This window comes from Hippopotamus amphibius, chromosome 12 (assembly GCF_030028045.1).
Source record: "Hippopotamus amphibius kiboko isolate mHipAmp2 chromosome 12, mHipAmp2.hap2, whole genome shotgun sequence".
Classification (NCBI taxonomy): domain Eukaryota; kingdom Metazoa; phylum Chordata; class Mammalia; order Artiodactyla; family Hippopotamidae; genus Hippopotamus; species Hippopotamus amphibius.
This window is the reverse complement of record NC_080197.1, coordinates 35,325,884-35,347,066: the sequence shown is the minus strand read 5'-3', so window position 1 is coordinate 35,347,066 and position 21,183 is coordinate 35,325,884. Positions and strand designations below refer to the sequence as shown.

At 42.6% G+C, this 21,183-nt stretch overlaps 1 protein-coding gene across 1 annotated transcript in view; it reads right to left on the bottom strand.

Annotated features, from left to right (window-relative positions):
- CFAP61 (cilia and flagella associated protein 61) overlaps window positions 1-21,183 on the bottom strand; it is a 242,434-nt gene that overhangs the window by 150,501 nt on the left and 70,750 nt on the right. The window contains exons 9-12 of the mRNA XM_057703248.1: window positions 16,854-16,928; window positions 14,396-14,574; window positions 12,648-12,687; window positions 9,207-9,346 (exon numbers count right to left, since the gene is read on the bottom strand). Of these exons, the coding sequence (XP_057559231.1) occupies window positions 9,207-9,346; window positions 12,648-12,687; window positions 14,396-14,574; window positions 16,854-16,928 (434 nt within the window). The remainder of the gene's footprint in view (window positions 1-9,206; window positions 9,347-12,647; window positions 12,688-14,395; window positions 14,575-16,853; window positions 16,929-21,183) is intronic.

Genomic DNA, 21,183 nt, shown 5'->3' with positions numbered 1-21,183 from the left:
TAATATTCCATTGTATATATATACCACATCTTCTTTATCCATTCCTCTGTCGATGGACATTGAGGTTGCTTCCATGTCCTGGCTATTATAAACAGTGCTGCAATGAACACTGGGGTGCATGTGTCTTTTTGAATTATAGTTTTCTCAGGGTATATGCCCAGTAGTGGGATTGCTGGGTCATATGGTACTTCTATTTTTAGTTTTTTAAGGAACCTCCATATTGTTCTCCATAATGGCTGTATCAATTTACATTCCCACCAACAGTGCAAGAGTGTTTCCTTTTCTCCACATCCTCTCCAGAATTTATTGTTTGTAGATTTTGTTTGATGATGGCCATTCTGACTTCTGTGAGGTGATACCTCATTGTAGTTTTGACTTGCATTTCTCTAATAATTAGTGATGTTGGGCATCTTTTCACATGCCCCTTAGCCATTTCTATGTCTTCTTTGGAGAAATGTCTCTTTAGGTCTTCCAGCCATTTTTTGATTGGGTTGCTTTGTTTTTTTGATATTGAGCTCCATGAGCTGTTTGTATATTCTGGCGTTTCCCTTCTTTATGTCTTTCTCCTCTACCTGGAATGCAGGCCCCACGAGGGTGAGGGTTTTTGGAGGTTTGGGTGACTTTTGCTTCCCCAGAACCTGGGATGGGGGCGGCTCACCCTGCACACTCAATACCAAGCACTGGATGAATGAGGGGGTGGGCCGGGGCCTCTGAGAAAGGAAGCCCACCTGCAGCCAGCTTCCCCCCCCGCCCCCCGCAGTGGTCACAGGTGTCAGCCATCGGGCCGACGTGAGGGACGCCAACTTCAGGCTGGAGCCGACACGGGGGAAGCAGTGTGGACACGGAAAGTAACCAGGACCCCAAAGATTCATACCCCAAAGCCCTGCCCACCTCCAGACCCCCCAGCTATGGGGGCCAATGCACGCCCTATGGCTGAAGCCATTCCGAGTTGGGATTTCTTTTACTTCCAACTGAAAACATTCCCACTGATAATCTAATTTTTAAAATTCCAAAAGATGTTTTTAGAAGAACTCAGGTTGTGAGAAGACAAGAACTCAGGTGTTTATGAAAAGACAAGAATTAGACGTAATGTACAGCACAGGGAACAGAGCCAATATTTTATAACTTTTATGGAGTGTAATCTATAAAAAAGATTGAATCTCTGTGTTGTATACCTGATACTAATGTAATATTGTGAGTCAACTCTACTTCAATTTTAAAAAAAGAATTAGAAGGAGATACGAGAAAGTAAATCATTCCTTTGTATAAGTAGATATAAATCCACGAGACTGTCATTGTTCAAATATTCGTATAACATCTAGCCCAGGGGTCTATTTATGCAATACAGAAGGGCCTTAAGACCTCAACAGAACCAAAAATTACCAGAAACTAAAGGTTTAAAGGACACGTGACTTACATGGTTACAGAAAATCTGTATTTGGAAGAGAGCGAGAATCACCATTCTTCTCTACCAAATGATTTATTCACCAAAAGCAGAAACACCTTCAATGCTTCTCAAGCTTTAACGGGCATAGAAATCAAGTGGGACCCTTGTTCACAACACAGACTCCCAGGCAAACACTCAGAAGGCCGGGGGCAGGGCTCAGACCCTGTGTTTCAGCAAGTTCTTGGCAGATGCTTAGCCATGGACCACACTTGGAGTAGAACCAGCAGCTCTGAAACACAGAAACCTCCCTATACAAGGGCGAGGCCAGGCTCTCTAGGGCAGGAGGGTACAAGAAGCATGTCCATGATGGCCTTGCAGGGCAGCCAGCCACCCCGGATGGTCGTCCTTGACGTCAGGGACCAACAAACCCTGTGAGACCTCACTGACTAAAAGGCGAGCGTGAGCCCCACAGGCTGGGGGTGCAGGTCCCAGAGCCTTGCCGCACAGGGCCTGGCTGACAAAGGATGTGGTGCTGCTCCTGGAGCTCCCACGCCCCGGCTGTCAGTGAGGGGGGGCAGAGGTGGGAGGACATGACATCTGGGGACTTCCAGAGACAGGAAAGGTGGGGAAGGCCTGGGAAGGCAGACACCTAAGGGGACGGCCGGTCTCCGAGGTGGCTCCACACTCACATCTCTGAGCTTCATTCTGTGAGATCTGAACTTCCTCCAAATTCACTGTTTAACATCAGTCATTTTTTTAAAAAATACAAATACCTCTGGGATGTAAGGTGTGAGTGTGTCCTCCCTCCACGTTTCTGTGGGAAGATCTTCAGGTCACCTGGCCTCCTCTCTCTCCGGCCAAGCTCAGCTGCATGAAGAGGCCCTGGGGTTTGGGCTTTGAAAGAGCAGAGGGAAGAAGGAGGTTTTGGAACCGTGTTCCTTTTATGAGCTGAGCGATTCTGCAGGCAAAACACCTATTTCTAATATTTTCAAAAGCTTTTAGTGTTTAGGATTTAAAGAATTAAAGATCTAAGCTTTCTCTAGAGACCGGTGACCCGCTGCCATGTCCACAAGAGAGACATCCGCTGTTGGTGACACACGGGTGGCTTTTGAGGGACGTCTCCCCTACACGACCAGGCACAGGTTCCGAGTGGCACGGGGACAGGAACAAGAGTAAAAGCGCAAAGGAGCTACAAACAGTAAATGCTGGAGAGGGTGTGGAGAAAAGGGAACGCTCTTGCACTGCTGATGGGAATGTGAATTGATACAGCCACTGTGGAAAACAGTATGGAGGTTCCTTGCAAAACTAAAAATAGAACTACCATATGACCCAGCAATCCCACTACTGGGCATATACCCAGAGAACACCATCATTCAAAAAGACACATGCACCCCAGTGTTCATTGCAGCACTGTTTATAATAGTCAGGACATGGAAGCAACCTCAATGTCCATCAACAGATGAATGGATAAAGAAGATGTGGTACATATATACAACGGAATATTACTGAGCTGTAAAAAGCAATGAAACTGGGACATTTGTAGAGACATGGATGGACCTAGAGACTGTCATACAGAGTGAAGTGAGTCAGAAAGAGAAAAACAAATATCGTATATTAACATATATATGTGGACTATAGAAAAATGGTACAAATCAACCGGTTTGCAAGGCAGAAATAGAGACACAGATGTAGAGAACAAACCATATGGACACCAAGTGGGGAAAGCGGGAAGGGTTGTGGGGGGAATGAACTGGGAGATTGCGATACTAAATTGTACACTCTAAATATATGCAGTTTATTGTAAAAAAAATTAAAAATTAAAATTAAAAAAAAAGCGCAAAGGAGCTACAAGACTGGACACGCTGAGAACTGGATGTGCAGTGGTGGCTGGATTGGCCACAAAACTCAGAGCTACAAAGGAAGGTTCCCGATGAGGGCTCAGACGGGAACAGGGACAAAGATCATGGTCTTTTAAAGGCACGGAAGCTACTTCTGCTTGTGAGTCTTTAACGTTTCAGAAAAGAACCCAGGTGTACATGATTTGTTCCAACTTTGTACATAAGTGATTTAAACAAAACAAAACAAAAACAAAGCTGACACTGCAAATGGTTACAAAGAAAAAGTAGGGCCCTGCTGCAACCAAGACTAATGTCCAGACAAGTATTGAAAGTCTCATTGTTTCAAAAAATTAAACTTAACTTTTAATAAAAGCAGTATGTGTTCATAGTAAAAAAAAAGAGAGAGAGTGTACAAGCAAAGAATATGACTACGAATTAAGTAATTAAACCACTAAGAACGAGGCCACTACTACAAGCAGACCCACGGCCCAATCCTGATCCCCTGTCATCCAGTTGCTCTCATCAGTGCATATTTATTCATTAAGGAGAACCCCAAGTCATAAGAAAATGTCACCACATTTTCTTAAGACTTTGGGGTTCTCCTTAATGCCGAACTAAATACATGCACTAGTTACTTGAGCAGCATAACTGGAATGCTCAGGGATACAGGATTAACTACATTTTCTATTATGGAAGTGATGCATGCCCAGAATTTTTAAAAATCAAACAGAAATGAACAACCCAATCTTAAAAGGGCAGAAGATATGGACAGATATCAAAGTAGATATACAGATGGCAAACAGCAAATGAAAAGAAGCTCAACACCAGCAGTCACTATGGAAACGCAAATTAAAACAAGATACCACTACACACCCAGGAGGATGGTGAAAATCCAAAACACTGACCAATGCTGGTAAGGATGTGAGAAAACAGGAGCTCTGCTTCGTTGCTGGTGGGAATGCAAAATGATGGAGAACTTTGGAAGACAGTGTAGCAGTTTCTTACAAAAGTCAATATTCTTTCCATACAATCTAAAGTTGTGTTCTTTGGTATTTACCCAAATGAGTTGAAAGCTTACATCCACACAAAAACCTGCACACAGGTGTTTACAGCAGCTTTATTCGTAAGTGCCCAAACTTGGAAGCAACCAAGCTGTCCTTCAGTAGATGACTGGATAAATAAACTGTGGTCCACCCAGACAATGAAATATTATTTGGAGCTAAAAAGAAATGAGCTATTGAGCCATGATAAGACATGGAGGAACTTCAAAATATTCATTACTAAGGGAACGAGGCCAATCTGTAAAGGCCACACACTGTATGATTCCAACTATGACATTCCAGAAAAGGCAAAACTATGGGGACAGTAAGAAGACCAGCAGTTGCCAGAGGCTGTGGGGAAGGAGAGAGGGATGAACAGGTGGCGCAGAGGGGATTTTTAAAAAACTCCTCTGTGTGACACTACAGTGCTACATACATATTTACACATTTGTCCAGACCCAGAGAATGTACAACAGAGGAGTGAACCCTCCTGTAACCCGTGGACCCTGGTTGATAATGGCGAGTCCCGGCAGGTTCCTCGGCGGTACAGATGGTGTAGCTCTGGTGTGGGATGTTAACTGTAGGAGAGTCTGTGTGGGGGTGGGGAAGGTGTATGTCAGAACCCGCCACGCTTTCTGCTCAATTGTGTTGTGAGCCTAAAACTGCTCTAAAAAATACAGTTCATTCATGGAAAAAAAAATCAAACAGAACCAACAGCCATAAAGCAAAGAGTAAGTCGCCATTTATACCCCCACATCCCTGTCCTGCTCCCCAGAGGCACATAAGGTTAATAAAGTCCTGTGGACCTTTCTAGAACGTGTCTACATATGTAAGATAAAAACTAGATATGATGGTCCCCAGTTTCCCTCTCACCTTCTCCCTTTTAATAACTGAATCAACCGAGTTTTCACTGGGCACATAACTGACCCTCCAGTGACTCGTCCCCCAGCCTCCGCTGCAGCTTGGCAGGGCCGCGCAACCAACTGCCTGACCACAGACTATGGCCAGAAGTGATGTAACTTCCGTAAGATGACAGTCTTCCCCTCGCTTTCTCTTTGCCCTCTTCCCCATGGCTGAAACATGGCTGCGGTGCCCTGAGCCAGCCCACAGCGCCAGGAGGAAAGGAGCCTACTCTGATGGGGGTCTAACACTTGCCTGCCCTGTGGGCCCCCCGACAGTCTGGGAGTCTGGGGATGTTCGGGACCCCTTCTCAGACTAATGCTTTTCAATGTGTAAAATCAAAGGCAACAAATTATAACAAAGAATAGTCAAAATGTTTTTAAAAATGTGTGTTTTGGTAATATTTGTGCCTCCTTATTAATGCATCAAGTCACAAGCTCTAGTTGAGAATAAATTTACTGTAATTTCAAAGTACAATGAACATCTGTATTTTGAGACAACCTGCAACAATGGCAAGGTGATACGCGAATATGCGCGACTTCTATGGGCTGCAATGTCATGGCTTTGCTAACACTTCTGAGGCTCGTTGCTTCCATTTATAGTGGAAGGACACGTCAAACTTCAATCAGAGGTTAGTAACAGAAAGATGTAGTTTTTCTTCCCGTCCAAACTCACAGACCCCTGACTCTCCACGCAGACGTAGGTAAGACCCTTGCTCTATGAGATGGAGGAGCAATCTGGGTCCCTGGACAGCTTCGTGGGGAAAATCCATGACTCTCCTTAGACCACCTGCTCCTGTCTGGACCACTGTGTCGTAGAGGCAGAACCACCATCTGGCTCACGCCACTGTGCTTTGGGGTCTTTCTGCTACAACAGCTTTACACTGAAAACACGGCATAGAGAAGCAACACGGGAGGCGGTTATGAGTTGGCTCTGGAAGCAGCTGCCTCCATTCCAATTCCAGCTCTGCTACTTTCTGCTGCGTGCATTTGGGGCCAGTTACATAACCTCTCTGAGTCTCAGTTTCCTTACCTGTAAGATGGGGATAATAATAATGGTATATAGCTTACAAGGTCACTGTGCGTAAAGACACATGGAAAGTGACTACGAAAGTCCTTGAAACACACAAACCTTCCATAAATGTAAGCTGTCATTACTATTACTACTGTTGTCATCTGACCCTTGCTTTTCTCACCATCCCAGAGATCACTGCATATGGTACATATAGATCTGTTTTTATTTTTTCAAAATCTGCATGATAATGTACTGAAGGAATATGCCAAAATTCATTTCACCATTCCCCAACTACAAAGTAATCATTTAGAAGATTTCTCAAAGTTTCATTCAAAGGCTATTATGTCAATCATAGAGAAGGTCTCTGAAACGATTCCACCAATCCCTTTGTCATAGGTTTTGCAGCAAATTTACAGAGGCATAATTTACATACAGTTAAACATACATATTTTAAATGCGCAGTGTGATGAGCTCCATAATATTCTGTAAAAATAAGACTATATGTATAAGACAGTTTGAAAAAGTTAAATCATAGAAAATGGACAGTACTGACATTGTTTCTATAATAGATCTACTGTTCACTTTCTACTGATCGAGATGGTTCTATCCCGAGAGGGAAGTGTGGGGAGCAGCTCCAATGCCCATGTCTCCAGAAGTGCCCCCCAGATTTGTGTCTGCTGATGCGCCCCTCCCCCACCCAGCCCTGAGCTCTGGGACCAGACCCAAGTGATGTCAACCAGCAGCCTCTAGCCCAGTGATGGGGTTCAAGGTCAGCCAGCACAGGACCAGTCTGAGCCAATGAGATGCAATGAAACTTCTGAACAGAAGCATCCCCACCACTCTTTCCCTGGTGGACTTAAGTGGTAAAGGTCTGGAGCTATCTCACCCGCCCTGCAACCACTGTGTTTGAGAAGGAGTCAACTCAGAAGAGACAGATCCATCAGGGCTAATGAACCACGTGTAAACCCAACATCGCCCTCAGATTCTTCCCTTGGCTCTGTGTAGTAGTAAAATTCTCCAGTTACCTAAGCCAATTTGATGGGTTTCAACCACTTTCTATATCCAAGGCTGGTGTAGGAAAATTCCAAAATTTAGGTAATGTGAGAAAGGAAATTAAAAATCACCCTTGACGCTCCTCCTACCACCCCAAGCCAAACAAAGGCCAACTTGAGTGCTGCTGGCTAGGTTCCCCGGGGAGGCAGCCTCACACAGAGATCCGCACACTGGGGGTGATGAGGGATGTGGGACCCTCCACACTGGCCCTGGGAAGACCCTTCACAGCTGCCCCTCCCCCTCCCCCCACACAGACTAGTCGCTGCATGCAGGCTGCCCTCTGGAGGGCGGACCTTGGGCAAAGCCCCTCTCCTCCAGCCAGGGCAGTCTCCTTGGGAGGGGGGAACCCAGCTTCGAGCTGGTGGCGCCTGCACACCCTGCAGGTGGGAAATTCAGTCCTGAACGAGGAGGGGTCTGGGGGGCACACCAAGCATTAACTACATCTGTATGTCTCCTTTTAGTCTATTTTATTCATGTATTTTTTCCTTCTTTAGAAATTTTGGTCATATTTAAATGCTATTTTATATGTTGATAAGTTTTTTACTCTAACTTTATATTCCAAGCATTTTCCAATCATTAGGTATTCTTTAAACGAATAGAGTCCTTCCTATAGGTACCATAAAGTATTTAAACATTCTCTTACTATTGGATGTTTAGAGTATTTCAGATGTTCTTTAATCCTCAGATGTAAATTTTTGTTTGCATCTCTGCAACAAGTTTCCTAGGATATATTTCTTGGAGTGGAAGTAAAGAGTGAAAGGATATAAACTACTTTAGTGTTCTGGCCAAACTGCCCTTTGAAATTTTATGTCAATTTACATTCCGACAAGAGTTACATTTTTTTCATTAGAATGTTTCCATATTCTAATTCTAGCCAACTGACCAAAAATGATGTCTCATTCTTGCTTTTGTTTCTTTTCCCTTATTAGCGATAAGTTTGAAGATTTTTAATACCCATTGATTTTTTGTTTTTTTCATATGCAAACAGTCTGGCCACATGGGGGGTTAGTTTTTCTATTTCAGTGTTAGTCTTCTTACTGATTTATTAAAGCTCTTTATATATTAAATATACCAACCTTGTGTCTGCTGTATTTGTTAAAAATGTCCTTTCATTAGCTGCATTTTAATTAAATTAGAGTGATTCTGAAGCTTCACATAGTAAAAAAAAAAGAAATCTTAATTTTTTTCTTCCATGTTCTAAAAAGAACTTCCCCATCCTGAGACAATATAAAGTTCAATTTTCACTCACACTCCTTGTCTAAAACTTAACATTCTTCCCCAGGAAAGCTTCCTCCAACTGGGCTGAATCTCCCAATGACACGTCTCCCACAGAAACACTGCTGCAGTTTTACTTTTACAGGAGTGTTTTAAGCTTTGAAAGGACGGGGGACACACCAGTAAGTTGTTCACTGCTGTATTCTCAGAATCTGGCCCAGAACCTGGCACTGTAGATATAGTTTCTAATTTTTAACTATTGCAATATTTACATTTAACTCTTGAGTCACTTGGGAATTTATTTTACTGTAGAATATAAAGAACATTTCTGTCTTTATTTTGTCCCACCATTTACAAAATAATCCTTCCTTTTCCCACTGTAACACAAATGTTGTCATATACATATATCTATAATACCTTTGCACACAGACACACATTCAGTTCTTATGCTATTGGGGTCTGCAATGGAACTCTTTATTGTGTTACCTTGAAATGGTCATTTCTACCCATAGAAATGGTCAACATGGCATTGTTTTGACTATTTTGCAGTTAGATTATGCTCTAATATCTGATTGGACCAGCAACTTTCACTATGACTCTTTCCCTAAATGGACTGGATAAAATCACTTGATCAAACCCTCTGCCAATAAGACAATTTTAAAAATAAACCATTAAATTAAAATGTCAGGGAGCTCCTGTTCCATTCTCTTTTTTCCTAACTTCATGGACTGTCTTTTGGCCAAACGCACATCCGCTTACTTGAGCAATCCCGCCCGATGGAAGACATAGAGGTCCTGGTCCAGGGTGCAGTTGTTGAAGGGGACGACTTTGACGAAGTTCTGGATGAGGACAAACTCAGGGGTGAGATGCGGCAGAGAAATGATGCAGAAGTCCTTCTTCTGGCGGGAGTGGAGACCAGAAATCATTTATCACTAAACAAATTTCTGCTACAAAACACTAAGGAAAATAGGACTAAAATTTGTAAAGAAGATAGTGTTAAAGTTAAAGATTCCTATCATTTGGAAAGTAATCAGAAAATTTAGGGGGTAAGCAGCTGCAAGAATATGGAGAAAATATCTGCATCTCTGACTGAAACCCGAATAAAGGAAGATTGTGAACGATGGCACCCATTCGGCACAGATCTTTTCCGGAAGTAGAGTTTTAAATTAAGGATATTTGTGTTTGCAAATTCACTTGTATCCAGGAGTGATGAGGCAGTGCCGTGTCATGGCAAAGACCCTGGGTTTACCAACTGATGCTGCTCCAGCCGTGGTCCCCGCCTCTGGGAGACGAGAGGGTGGTGGCTCCAGGTCTTTTCTGCTCTAAAGGCCTGTGATTACACATCAGTGGATGTCTGTGTATTTTATCAAGACATGATCCCATTTGGGTGAAGAGATCTAAGGGTGAGTTAACCTGGGCAGTGGGATCTGCGTGTCCTGACCTGTATCTGCACTGTCCAGTATTCTGGCTGGGAGCTGCGTCTGGCCACTGAGCATTTGGAATATGGCTAGTGTGAATGGGGAACTGAATTTTTAATTTTATTTCATTTTGATTAATTTAAATTTAAATTTCAAAGCTGATATTTGGGAACCTTCCTGCATTGTTGGTGGGAAAGTAAATTGGTGCAGCCACTATGGAGAACAGTATGGAGGTTCCTCAAAAAACTAAAAAAAGAACTACTAAATGATCTAGCAATCCCACTCCTGGGCATATATCTGGACAAAACTCTAATTCGAAAAGATACATGCAGCTCAATGTTCATAGCAGCACTATTTACAATAGCCAAGACATGGAAACAACCTAAATGTCCATCAACAGATGAATGGATAAAGGAGGTGTGGTATATACATGTACAGTGGAATATCACTCAGCTATAAAAAAGAAGGAAATAATGCCATTTGCAGCTACATGGATGGACCTAGAGATAATCACACTAAGCGAAGTCAAAAAGAGAAAGACAAATACCATATGATATCACTCACATGTGGAATCTAAAACATGACACAAATGGACCTATCTACGAAATAGAAACAGACTCACAGACATAGAGAACATACTTATGGTTGCCACCAGGAAGGAGCTGTGGGGAGGTTCCGACTGGGAGTTTGGGGTTAGTAGATACAAACTATTACATATCAAATGAATAAACAACAAGGTCCTACTGTATAGCACGGGGAACTACATTCAATATCCTGTAATAAACCATAATGGAAAAGAAAAAACAATAAAATAAAAACTGATACTCAGTTTAGTTATTGGAAAAGTTTTATGTATATTTAGAACAACTTGGGTACATGAATCTACTCATTCAACTGTAAATTGTACGAAATCTAAATGCAAGTCAAGGATTCTGATGACAACTTAGTGCTTGTATTGAGATGTGCCCTAAGTGTAAAATACACACTGGATTTTAAAAACTGAGAAGAGGGATGTTTGAGATCTCATTAATAATTTTCCACACTGATTACATACTGAAATGATTAAATTTTAGATATAACACATTAAGTAAAATATATTATTAAAATTGATTGCACCTGTGTCTCTTTACTTTTTTTTGTAACGAGGCTGCTGGAACGTGTAGAGTTTGTTGTCTATGGGACAGTGCTGCCGTGGACTGTCTGTGCTCCTCACGTCCACTGTGACCCTCTGCCGGGTGTCTGCAAAAGCAGCCTGCTCTTCCCAGAGCTAATTTGTCCCTTTGGGACTTCGCCTCCTCCTGAACCCTGTGAAGGCATTGCCTGGGAGAATCCAAAATCCTGGGGACACGTGTGCAATCCGAAGGAGTGAATCACTCTTTGACCTGATCTTCCTTCTTTCTAGCAAAATAACACAGCTCCTTCTGGGGAACTTGCAAGTCACCTTGTTGAAATACTCAAGCTGAAAATAAGGACTGAGTGCCACATCCCCGGGGGCCTTCCTCTGGGAGGAGGAGACCTTAATGATTGCTTAGACGTGGATGGGAAGAACTGAGGATGAAGTAACGGAGGTGTTTTGTTCCTGTCTGCCATATTCTGAAATCATTAATTAAAAAGTAAACATGTCTTTTACTATTTTAAAGCCAGCACTGCTTTTGTAATAATATTGAAGATCTGTCTCCGCATGGACTTCAAAATAGGAATGAACTGAACTTGGTGAATTTACTTTGGGGCATTTCTGAGGGAAGCCGGCTTTGCAAACCCTCCCTTGGGATCATTTACAGTGTTTTAAGAGCTGCGAAATGCCTTAAAATTAATTTTTAAAAATTACGATGGAGAATATCATCACCAAGCCTTCATCTAACAAAATGAGGAAATACAATCTACGATCACATAGCTTCTAGGCAACAGAATTGTTTTTTAGCCTTAGTATAAAAAAGAATCAGCATCGAGTAAAAAATAAAACAGATACCTTGCCTGTAATTAGCTAACTGAAGAAGTGCTGTTGCCCACTTGACTTAACGGATAGGCCAGCCATGGAAAAAGCCATAAAAATCCAATTAAGCAACCTAAATTGTCTTTCTTCCCCACTTTCTTCACTCCAATAAAGTGATGAGAAGTTGGTCAGAATCTCTATCCCTTGACAACCATGAAACAAAATGGAGGCAGTGGCCAGGGCACCTTGAGATGGAGAATCTTGTTTGCACTTGGGTGTCTGCCTGGGGCCATCCAACCGTAGAGGGTCAAGTCACTCCCACGTACCGGGCACTGTGTCAGGCAACGTCAACCAGAAGATCCGCAGGTTCCCACTTTTCTACCCTCATAAAAACAATCTCATCATGTCAGCATTCTTTAAGCCAAAGCAAACTCTAATGTAATACAACAGTCTACCTCGCTTTAGTGTAATTCCTGATATTTTCATGTACTACCAGCATTCTCTTCAAGATTTGATGCTAATAAAACATCGGTGAAACAATCTCTAAAAGAAACCATGCATTGAAGGAACACTATTACAACAGCATGACTGAAAAATTATTGAAAATGACAATCTTATCTACTTTTAAGCGTTCATGACATGTCATTCAACCTTTTATTTCAGAACAGAGAAGTGGTTTCAAATTCAACATTCATAGCAGATTAAATGTTTAGACAACGAGTATGGATCGTAATTTTTTAAATTAATTTAAAAAATTTTTAAATTAAATTTATAGAAAAATCTTATTTTTCTATAAATTTTTTAGTTTATAAAACCAATTATATTACTCAAAATTCAACATGTACTTACAGGAAAAAGACTGAAAACAAAATTCATAAAGTCCAGTGACCTGTAAACAAGATAGTAAGGACTGTCACCAACCTTCAAGCAAATGCAGCCTCAGTGCACATTCAAAGGGCTCTATGACTCTCTCCACTTAGGCAGTGATTAGCCAACCAGTACCCAGAATTTGTGTCTAGCTGAACAGTAATCAGCTGCAGAAGTCATAAGCTTCAAATGTCAGCAATAAAGAATTTTTCTAGAACCAAATGTACTATTATAGCAATTAATAATCTCTACATATTCAAAAAGCAAGATAGTCATTCTGTGGACATGATCCCTCCTTCCCTTTTAGGAAGAGCTCAGGGAGAGACGCAGGCATATTATAAGCTACTCTGATCTTTTTCTCTTTTATATGCAAAAGAGTTTCTGACCAGCTGCAGCTATATATTTACAGGCGAACCATAATGGGTCATCAAATTTCTGTTTGAAAATTCAAAAAGCACAATCTTATCTGAATGCACAGGACAAAATAAATGTACACCACAGTTCTAGAAGGGTTTACAGGCTTTTTAGATGTCTACAATATAATTAGAATAATAAAAAGATTTCCCTTTTCAACCTTTCAATTGAATTTCAATTCCAAAGAAATTGAAAACTCAAGAAAAAAAAAGTCCAAGAAAAACATGGTTCTAAACAAGGCTAGGAGACCGGAACTGTGATTAAATACATCCTCTAAAAAGGGAGTGTCCAGCGGTGCTCTTGGTTGTCTAAAAGATACTCCAGTCTATCGAAATGGGCCAACCTTTCCCTCTTCAACACTGTTCTGTGGACAGAATGGTGGAGTAGGTGGGCGTCCCAAAAAGGCTGTGGACTCCAGGCAATGAGGGCAGGGGTCCACATGTAGACAACCGGGGGTAGCGAGCACTGAATGTGGGGGTGTTCCAGAGGAACAGGAAGCCTTGTCTGCCTGGAACCAGGCTTCCTCTCTCCGGCCCCTGCCCTGGATTGTTGTTTGGCATCCTGCTAACTGCCCCACTCCCACCCCCACCCCCAGATTGAGACTCCAGCCCAGATTCCATGGGGAGCACAGGGCAAGGGACAAAGCCATCACCACAGCCTGGCCTGGCCTGGCCTGGCCCCAGCCGCCAGCTTAGGAATGAGCATACAGCCCAACGAGGCCCAACAAGCCTCTGAGAGCTGGGCCCAGCCAGACTGTCCTCCTCACTGGATGAGCCCACAGTCCACTCTCGTGGCCGTAGGTAGGGACACTCCTCTGAGGATGGGGCCAGCAAAGCCAGAGGGTAGAGAGAGAAGCTTGGCCTGTGATTGGGGTATCTAATAAGTCCTGGATCAAGCCACATAGAAAATCAGTGCCCCCACTGGGTTATCCTTTCTTACAGGAGGCAATTGTTCCATTTTTCCAAAGCCAGTTTCAGTTGGATTTTCTGTTACTTGCAACTAAAAGACTCCAGACAAGCAGGAAGCTAAACCCAAAGTGCCCCCAAAATGCAAACTCTGCAGAATGGGGAACAGCACGTGGCTAAGGAAGGGATGATTTTCCAGACCCTGGGCAGCCCAGTTCTGTGGGCCTGACCCAGATTTTATGGGCTGGAGTCTGGAAGTGGGGCCCAGGAATCTGTGGTTTTAAAAACTCCCCAGAAATGAGGATGGGTTGCCAGGCTTGGAACCCGCTGGCTCCGCAAGATTCAAGCATTGGGCCACCAAGGCCAAGGGAAGGTCTTCCCATGGCAGACATGCTGGGGACCAGCACTCACCTTGCTTCTTGCTTCTCGTCAATACAAAACAGCTGGATGCAGAAGGCGGTGGAGCCGCCCCTGTAGATGGGGCGGAAGGTGCTGGTGTCCTCAGACAGTGGGATGGATGCTGAGCTCATGTTGCTGACGCAGTAATTGGTGTAATCCACACTGTACTTCTGACTGAGTTTCTCTGTGTCCTGCAGCGAGGAGAGAGGAGGAACTGAACTGGGGATCCTATTTATTTTCTACAATTTCATGGTCTGCACACGACACCGTTCCCAGGACAGATGTGACTGCCTCACCTGAAACAAGCTGTCCCAAGCCAGGCCCGGTTTTAAGGAGACGTCTTAGTGAGGTTTCAAAATGCATAAGGATGGAAACAAGTTCTAGCGCAAAGGTCAGAAAACGAACGGTCTCAGTTGGCCTTTGATACTGCATCACGGGGTAGAGGTTAGAGCATGGGACGGTTACATGCATATTAATTCCATAAGCAAAACACTTCTGTCCCCAGAAAGGTTTTCCTTGTGATTTTGTGCTGCAAGAATTTTTGGATCTTGGGACTGTTCAGGTGGTTTGCTGCTGAGGTGGCGCCCCGGGTACCAATTGCCCATAGCCACTTGGAAAGTTAGCGCTGAGTCCCGTCTGGTCTCATTTTCAGGGCATCTAAGACGGTGCTATAGCTCAGTCAGGGGAACATGATTCACTCCAAGATCCTCTTGGAGTTCTTTCAAATAGAAGTAGTGCATGTGTATAGTAAAAATTAAAATAATATTGGCAGTAAAAACTTATGAAGAAAATCAGAAGCCTCCTATTCTCCCATTGGCTAGCGCTTTCAAATTTTCCCTTTCTTTTGGGCTTTACCTCTATAATTCTGAATACCATTATGCTGGCTTCTGCACTCGGAGAACAGGCAGGGCGGGAGGAGAGGGCAGGGGTTCCTCCATGTGAAATGAAGAATCCCACTGATGCGTCTATTCTCTGTCTTTCCCCATCACACAGCCTCGCACTGTGCACTGGATTTGGAGCTGCTTCCGCTCGACCCTCCAGAGGACCGTCACCTGGTCCTTTCACTTGGGGAGGTAGGTGCTGGACTAAGTGTCCTCTGCAGGGAATGTAGTGTCCCTGACACTGCATGGCAGACTGTCACGCAGTCCTCACCCCATCTTCCGCAGAAGCCCCGGGCCCAGGCTCTTTGTGGGCACACGCAGAGAATCCCTCCTCCCCACGGTGCCCGGCCTCCGCCTTCCCCAGCTGTGCAGAGCCAGTGCAAACCCCGCCATCGACGTCCTCCTTTCTCAACACTTTAAGTGCTCTTCTTCCAACATCTCCTCTCCCAGGCTTCTTGTCTGTGTGGGTTTTGCCCTTCTTCTTCCCTTACGGTTATTTCGGTGTTTTCTCCCAGAAGGGAGAGGAGATAAACCCAGGAGCTCAATCTTCCCTGTTGACCCAGATTCCCTCCGGGGTGCCAGTGCATCTAATGCAGTGTTGGCCACCCTGACCCCCTCCACATCCTCGTTTGGGTCCCTAAAGAAACGGCTATGCTCTTCGAGATACTGGAGAGAGATCAATCCCTTCTGCTGCATGCCCCGCTCCCGCCTCCCCAGGGCATGAGGAGTGGGTGCCCTAAGGTGAGTTCCCCAGAAGCAAACGGAGCTAAGTTCAGCCGGGGAGCGATGCTAGGAAATTCTGCGAGGGGAGTGGGTGAGTGAGGAGGGAAGGGAAGGACCCCAACGCAGTGCATTGAACAAATGGGTTACTTGACAATCCTGCCGAGACCTCGGTGAGACGTGGAGAGGACCCCTTGGAGCCTTTCCACCCGAAAGGCAGAGGACCTGGGGGCTGATTCTCCAACTGCCCCGGATATGGCAACCTGCCTCCAGGCACAGCCCCGGGGAAAAGCAGGCACTGAAGCTCCCAACCTCAGGGTGCTGGGCGGTGAGCAGTGCCAGAGGGGTAGCGGGAGGCACCGCAGGCTCGGAAGGCGGACCTGTGCCCACCTGGGGCCCACTCCTTCCAGAAGCACATCCCACTCCTGGCAACTGGCAGAAGATGCTACCAGCCCTTGGCCTGAATCTGTAACAGGAGGCAGCAGTTCCTGGAATCAGAGACGCGTGCGAATGACACATCAGACACGCAGGTGTGTATGTGAACATACTCTACACAGAACAGGAGAAAACGCTTACAGACGTTTGTCCCTCCAAAACATTTCCTCTCTAGACAATGGGAAGAAGAGAAAGATTCAATTTACTGAAATGATTGCAAATTATTGATGTAGAAAGTAACTTCTAGGGCCGAGCGGGGCGAGGGATATAGAATAAAGGCCTAATGAAGGTGGAGTGAAAGTTCATCGAGGGAGGAAGGAGGCGGCTCTGAACAGGGAGAGGAGGCGGGGAGGCCTGGCGAGGAAAGGGCACAAAGAGGAAGGTGGAGAGGAGTGAGCCCCACCAGCCCCCTCCAGGGTCCTTGAAAGACCTACCTCTGCTTCACTAGTGTTTCCACTTTGGACTGGTGATAAAGCATCCTCCATCTCAGCTTCTTCTGTGCTTTTTCTCTGCAAATGACAAAGGCAAGACGTGAGAATTAATCAGAGCCCAAGCTCTGGATGAGCTGCCTGGGTCAGATCCTGGCCTCCCTGCTCACTCGCAGGCCGTGTGGCATTGGAAACTGAGGTAGCCCCAGTTTCCTCATCTGCACAAAGCTGCTAAGAGCAGCACCTACCTCATAAGGTTGTCCTGGAGTTAAAATAAGCCACAGGTGGATGGAGAGATGCTTAGCACCTCCTAACTCTCTGTAGACGTTAGTTATTCCTCCTTTATTCTTATTCCTCTATGTAACTTGAAAGATGCACTAGGGTTTTTTTTTAAACTGCTTTATTGAGGTATAATTGACATAGAGTAAATTGCATTTATTTACAGTGTACCTTTTGAAAAGTTTTGACTTCTAGGTACCCGTAAAAATATCACCATGATAAAAATAATGAACATATACATCACTCCCCAAAGCCTCTGTGTTTCTGTGTGCCTCTCCCTCCCACCTGGGGCCACTCTGCCAACCACAGGCAAACAGTGATCTGCTCTTTGTCACTGTAGATTATAAGCTGAGTCTGTTTCTGGATCTTCTATTCTGTTCTGTTCATTTATTTGTTGACCTTGACATCATTACCACACTGTCTCAGTTACAAGAACTTTGTAATAAACCTTGAAGTCAGTAGCGTTAGTCCTACAACCTTGTTCTCTTTCCATAGTTGCTAGGTCCTTCCCACTTTCGTATGAATTTTGAAATCAATTTTTCAATTTCTCTAAAAGTTCCTCCTGAAATGTTGACTGGGATTTCATTGATCGACATCTTGACAATCTCAAGTCCTTGAAATTATGTACAGGGGATATCTCTCCATTGATTTAGGTCTTATTTCATTTCTCTCAGAAATGGTTTGTAGTATACAGGTCTTGAACATCTTTTGTCAGATTTAAGTATTTTGTGTATTTGTGCTATTGTAAATGGTATTTATTTAAGTTTGTGATGGTTCATTGCTATTATATAGAGATAAAATTGAACTTTGCATGTTAATTTTTACTTGTCTTTTAATTCTTTACTTGTCTTTTTTTCACTGACTTGAACCTCCATATAAATTTTGAATAGAAGTGGTGAGAACAGACATTCCTGTTTTGTTTCTGACCTTGGTGGAAAAGCACTCAGTCTTTTACCATTAAGGATGATGTTAGCTATAGGTTTTTCAACAATAACCTCTATCAAATTGAAGAAGTTCTCTGCTATTCCTAATTTTCTGAGAGTTTTTATGAGGAATGAATGTGAATTTTCAAATAGCTTTCCTGCATTTATTAGATAAACATATAGGTATTCTTTTTTAGAATGTTAAAATGGTGAATTACATTGATGGATTTTCTTATGTTAAACCAACCTTGTAGTCTCAGAATAAACCCTACTTGATCATGACCTTGTCCTTTTAATATATTGATTCAATTTATTAAAATTTTTATTTGAATTTTTCCATCAATGTTCATGAGAGCTGTTGATTTGAAGTTTTATTTTCCTGTGATGTCTTCTGTTGCAGAAGAACATGCTTTAGATGACTTGAATCCTTTCAAATTTATTGAGACTTATTTTCTAGCTTGGAATATGATTTACCTAGGTAAATATTCCACGTGGATGTGGGAAGGTGTATTCTGCTGTTGTTGGGTAGAGTATTCTATTAAGTTGAAATTAGGTCAAATTGGTCAATAGTGTTCTTAAAATCTTCTACATTCTTACTGATTTTTCTGTCTACTTGTTCTATCAATGATTGAGGAAGGGATATTGAAATCTCCAAATATAGTTGCTTATTTATTTACTCGTCTTTGCAGTTCTATCAATTTTTGCTTCCTTTGCAGTTCCCATCGGTTTTTGTGTTTTGAAGTTCTACTATTAGGTGCATAAACACTTAGGATTGTTATGTCCTCTTGACCTTTGTTTTTCCTGGTAATATTCCCTGTTCTGAATCCAGCTTGCCTGAAATGAATAAAGGCACTCCAGCTTTCTTTTGATTGGTGTTGCCATGGTGTATCTATTTGCATGCTTTTCATTTGAACCTATTGTATCTACTCAAAGTGCATTTTTTGTAATCCACATGTAACTGTTTTTCTTTTTAATTCAATCTATATTTGCTTTATACAGTCTTTAATTGGGATATTTAGACCATTTTACATTTGATGTAATTATTGATGTGGTTAGGTTTAAGTCTGTCATCTTGCTGTTGGTTTTCTATTAGTCCTATCTGTTCTTTATTCCCCTTTTCTTCACTTTTTGCCTTCTTGTGCATTAATTGTATATTTTTATGATTCCACTTTATCTCTTTGTAGGCTTATTAGATACAACTTTCTGAATTTGATTTGTAACTTTCCTGTTTTGCTTTTCTTTTTAGTTTACAGTAAACATCTTTAAGTCTATCTTCAGGTGATATAATATCACTTCAGGTGTAGTATAAGGACCCTTAAATAGGGTCCTTACTTACATTCTGCCCTCTTGGCCTTTGTGCTATTCTTGTCAGATGTTTTATTTTTGCATGTGTTAAAAGCTCCACACTATGTTGTTTTTATTTTATTTAGGCAGTCAACTATCTTTTAAAGAGATATAAATAGTAAGAACAAAATCTTACTCATTCACCCATTTAGTTACCATCTCCAGTGCTCATCTCCCTCTGTGTAGATCCAAATTTCCATCTGGCATCATTTTCCTTCTGGTTGAAGGACTTCCTTTCACATTTCTTATAGATTGGGTCTGCTGGTAATGAATTCTTCCACTTTTTGTGTGTAGGCAAAGTCATTATTTCACCTTTATTTCTGAAAGATATTCAGTGGGTATAAAATTCTCGGTTGACAGTTTATTTTCTTCCAGTTCCTTAAAGATGTGACTTCACTATCTTTTTGCTCACATTGTTTCCAACAAGAAATCTGCTGCCATATTTATCTTTGGTCCTCTGTTCCCAACTTGTCTCTTTTTTTCTTCCTCTGGTTACTTTTAAGATTTTCTTTTTATGACTGGTTTTCCACTATTTGATCATGATGGGCTTTGGTATAGTTTTCTTCATGTTTCTTATGCTTGTTATTGGTTGAGCTTGTGTCTGTGGATTTACTGTTTGCATAAAATTTGGAATTTTTTAACTCATTATTTCTTCAAGTATTTTTTTTCTGTTTCAACCTCTTTCTCCTCTTCTTTTTGAATTACAATTACACACATATTAGGTACTTAAAGTTATCCCACAGCTCACTGATACATTGATTTTTTAAAAATTCTCCTTTCTGTTTCACTAATCCCTTTTTCTGCAATGTCTAATCTGTGGTTAATCCTTCCAGTGTATTTTTCATCTCATGAATTGTAGTTTTTATCTCTAGAAGGTTTATTTGGAGTGTTTTTACAGGCATACCTTGGAGATATTGCAGGTTCAGTTCCAGATCACCACAATAAAGTGAATTTTGCAATAAAGCAAGTTATGAATTTTTGGTTTCCTGGTACATATAAAAGTTATGTTACACTATACTCTAGTACATTAAGTGTGCAAAAGCGTTATGTTTTTTAAAAAAACAATACCCATACTTTAATTAAAAAATACTTTAGGTACTTCCCTGGTGGCATGGTGGTTAAGAATCCACCTGCCAATGCAGGGAACATGGGTTCTATCCCTGGTCCGGGAAGATCCCACATGCCACTCAGCAACTAAGCCCATGTGCCACAACTACTGAGACTGTGCTCTAGAGCCCGCAAGCCACAACTACTAAAGCCCACATGCTCTAGGGCCTGCATGCTGCAACTACTGAAGCCCGCACGCCTAGAGCCTGTGCTCCAAAACAAGAGGTATGTCTCTCCTTAAACTGTGGAGCTTACGTAGTTATAATAATGTTTCAATGTTCTTGTGCACTAATTCTAGCATCTGCTTCAGATCTGGGGTAGTTTCAAGCATTGAGTTATCTCCACATTATGCATCATACAGTCCCAGTTTTTTTAAGTGCCTGACAGTTTTTTTATTGGATTCCAAACATTGTGATTTAACCTACTTGGGTGCTGGATAATTTTGTATTCCTACAAATATTCTTGACCTTTGTTCTAGGACTCAAGTTACTTGGAAGCAGTTTGATCCTTTTGGCTCTTGCTCTAAAGACTTGTTAGACAGGTCTGGAGCAGTGCTCTCTATAGGGCTAAGTATTCCCTGCTACTGATGCAAGATACCCTTCTGTGCATTCTCCCAACACCTCATGAGTCCCAAGCTTCCCTGGCCTGGCTGATGGAACATGCACTATTCCCAGCCTTGTGTG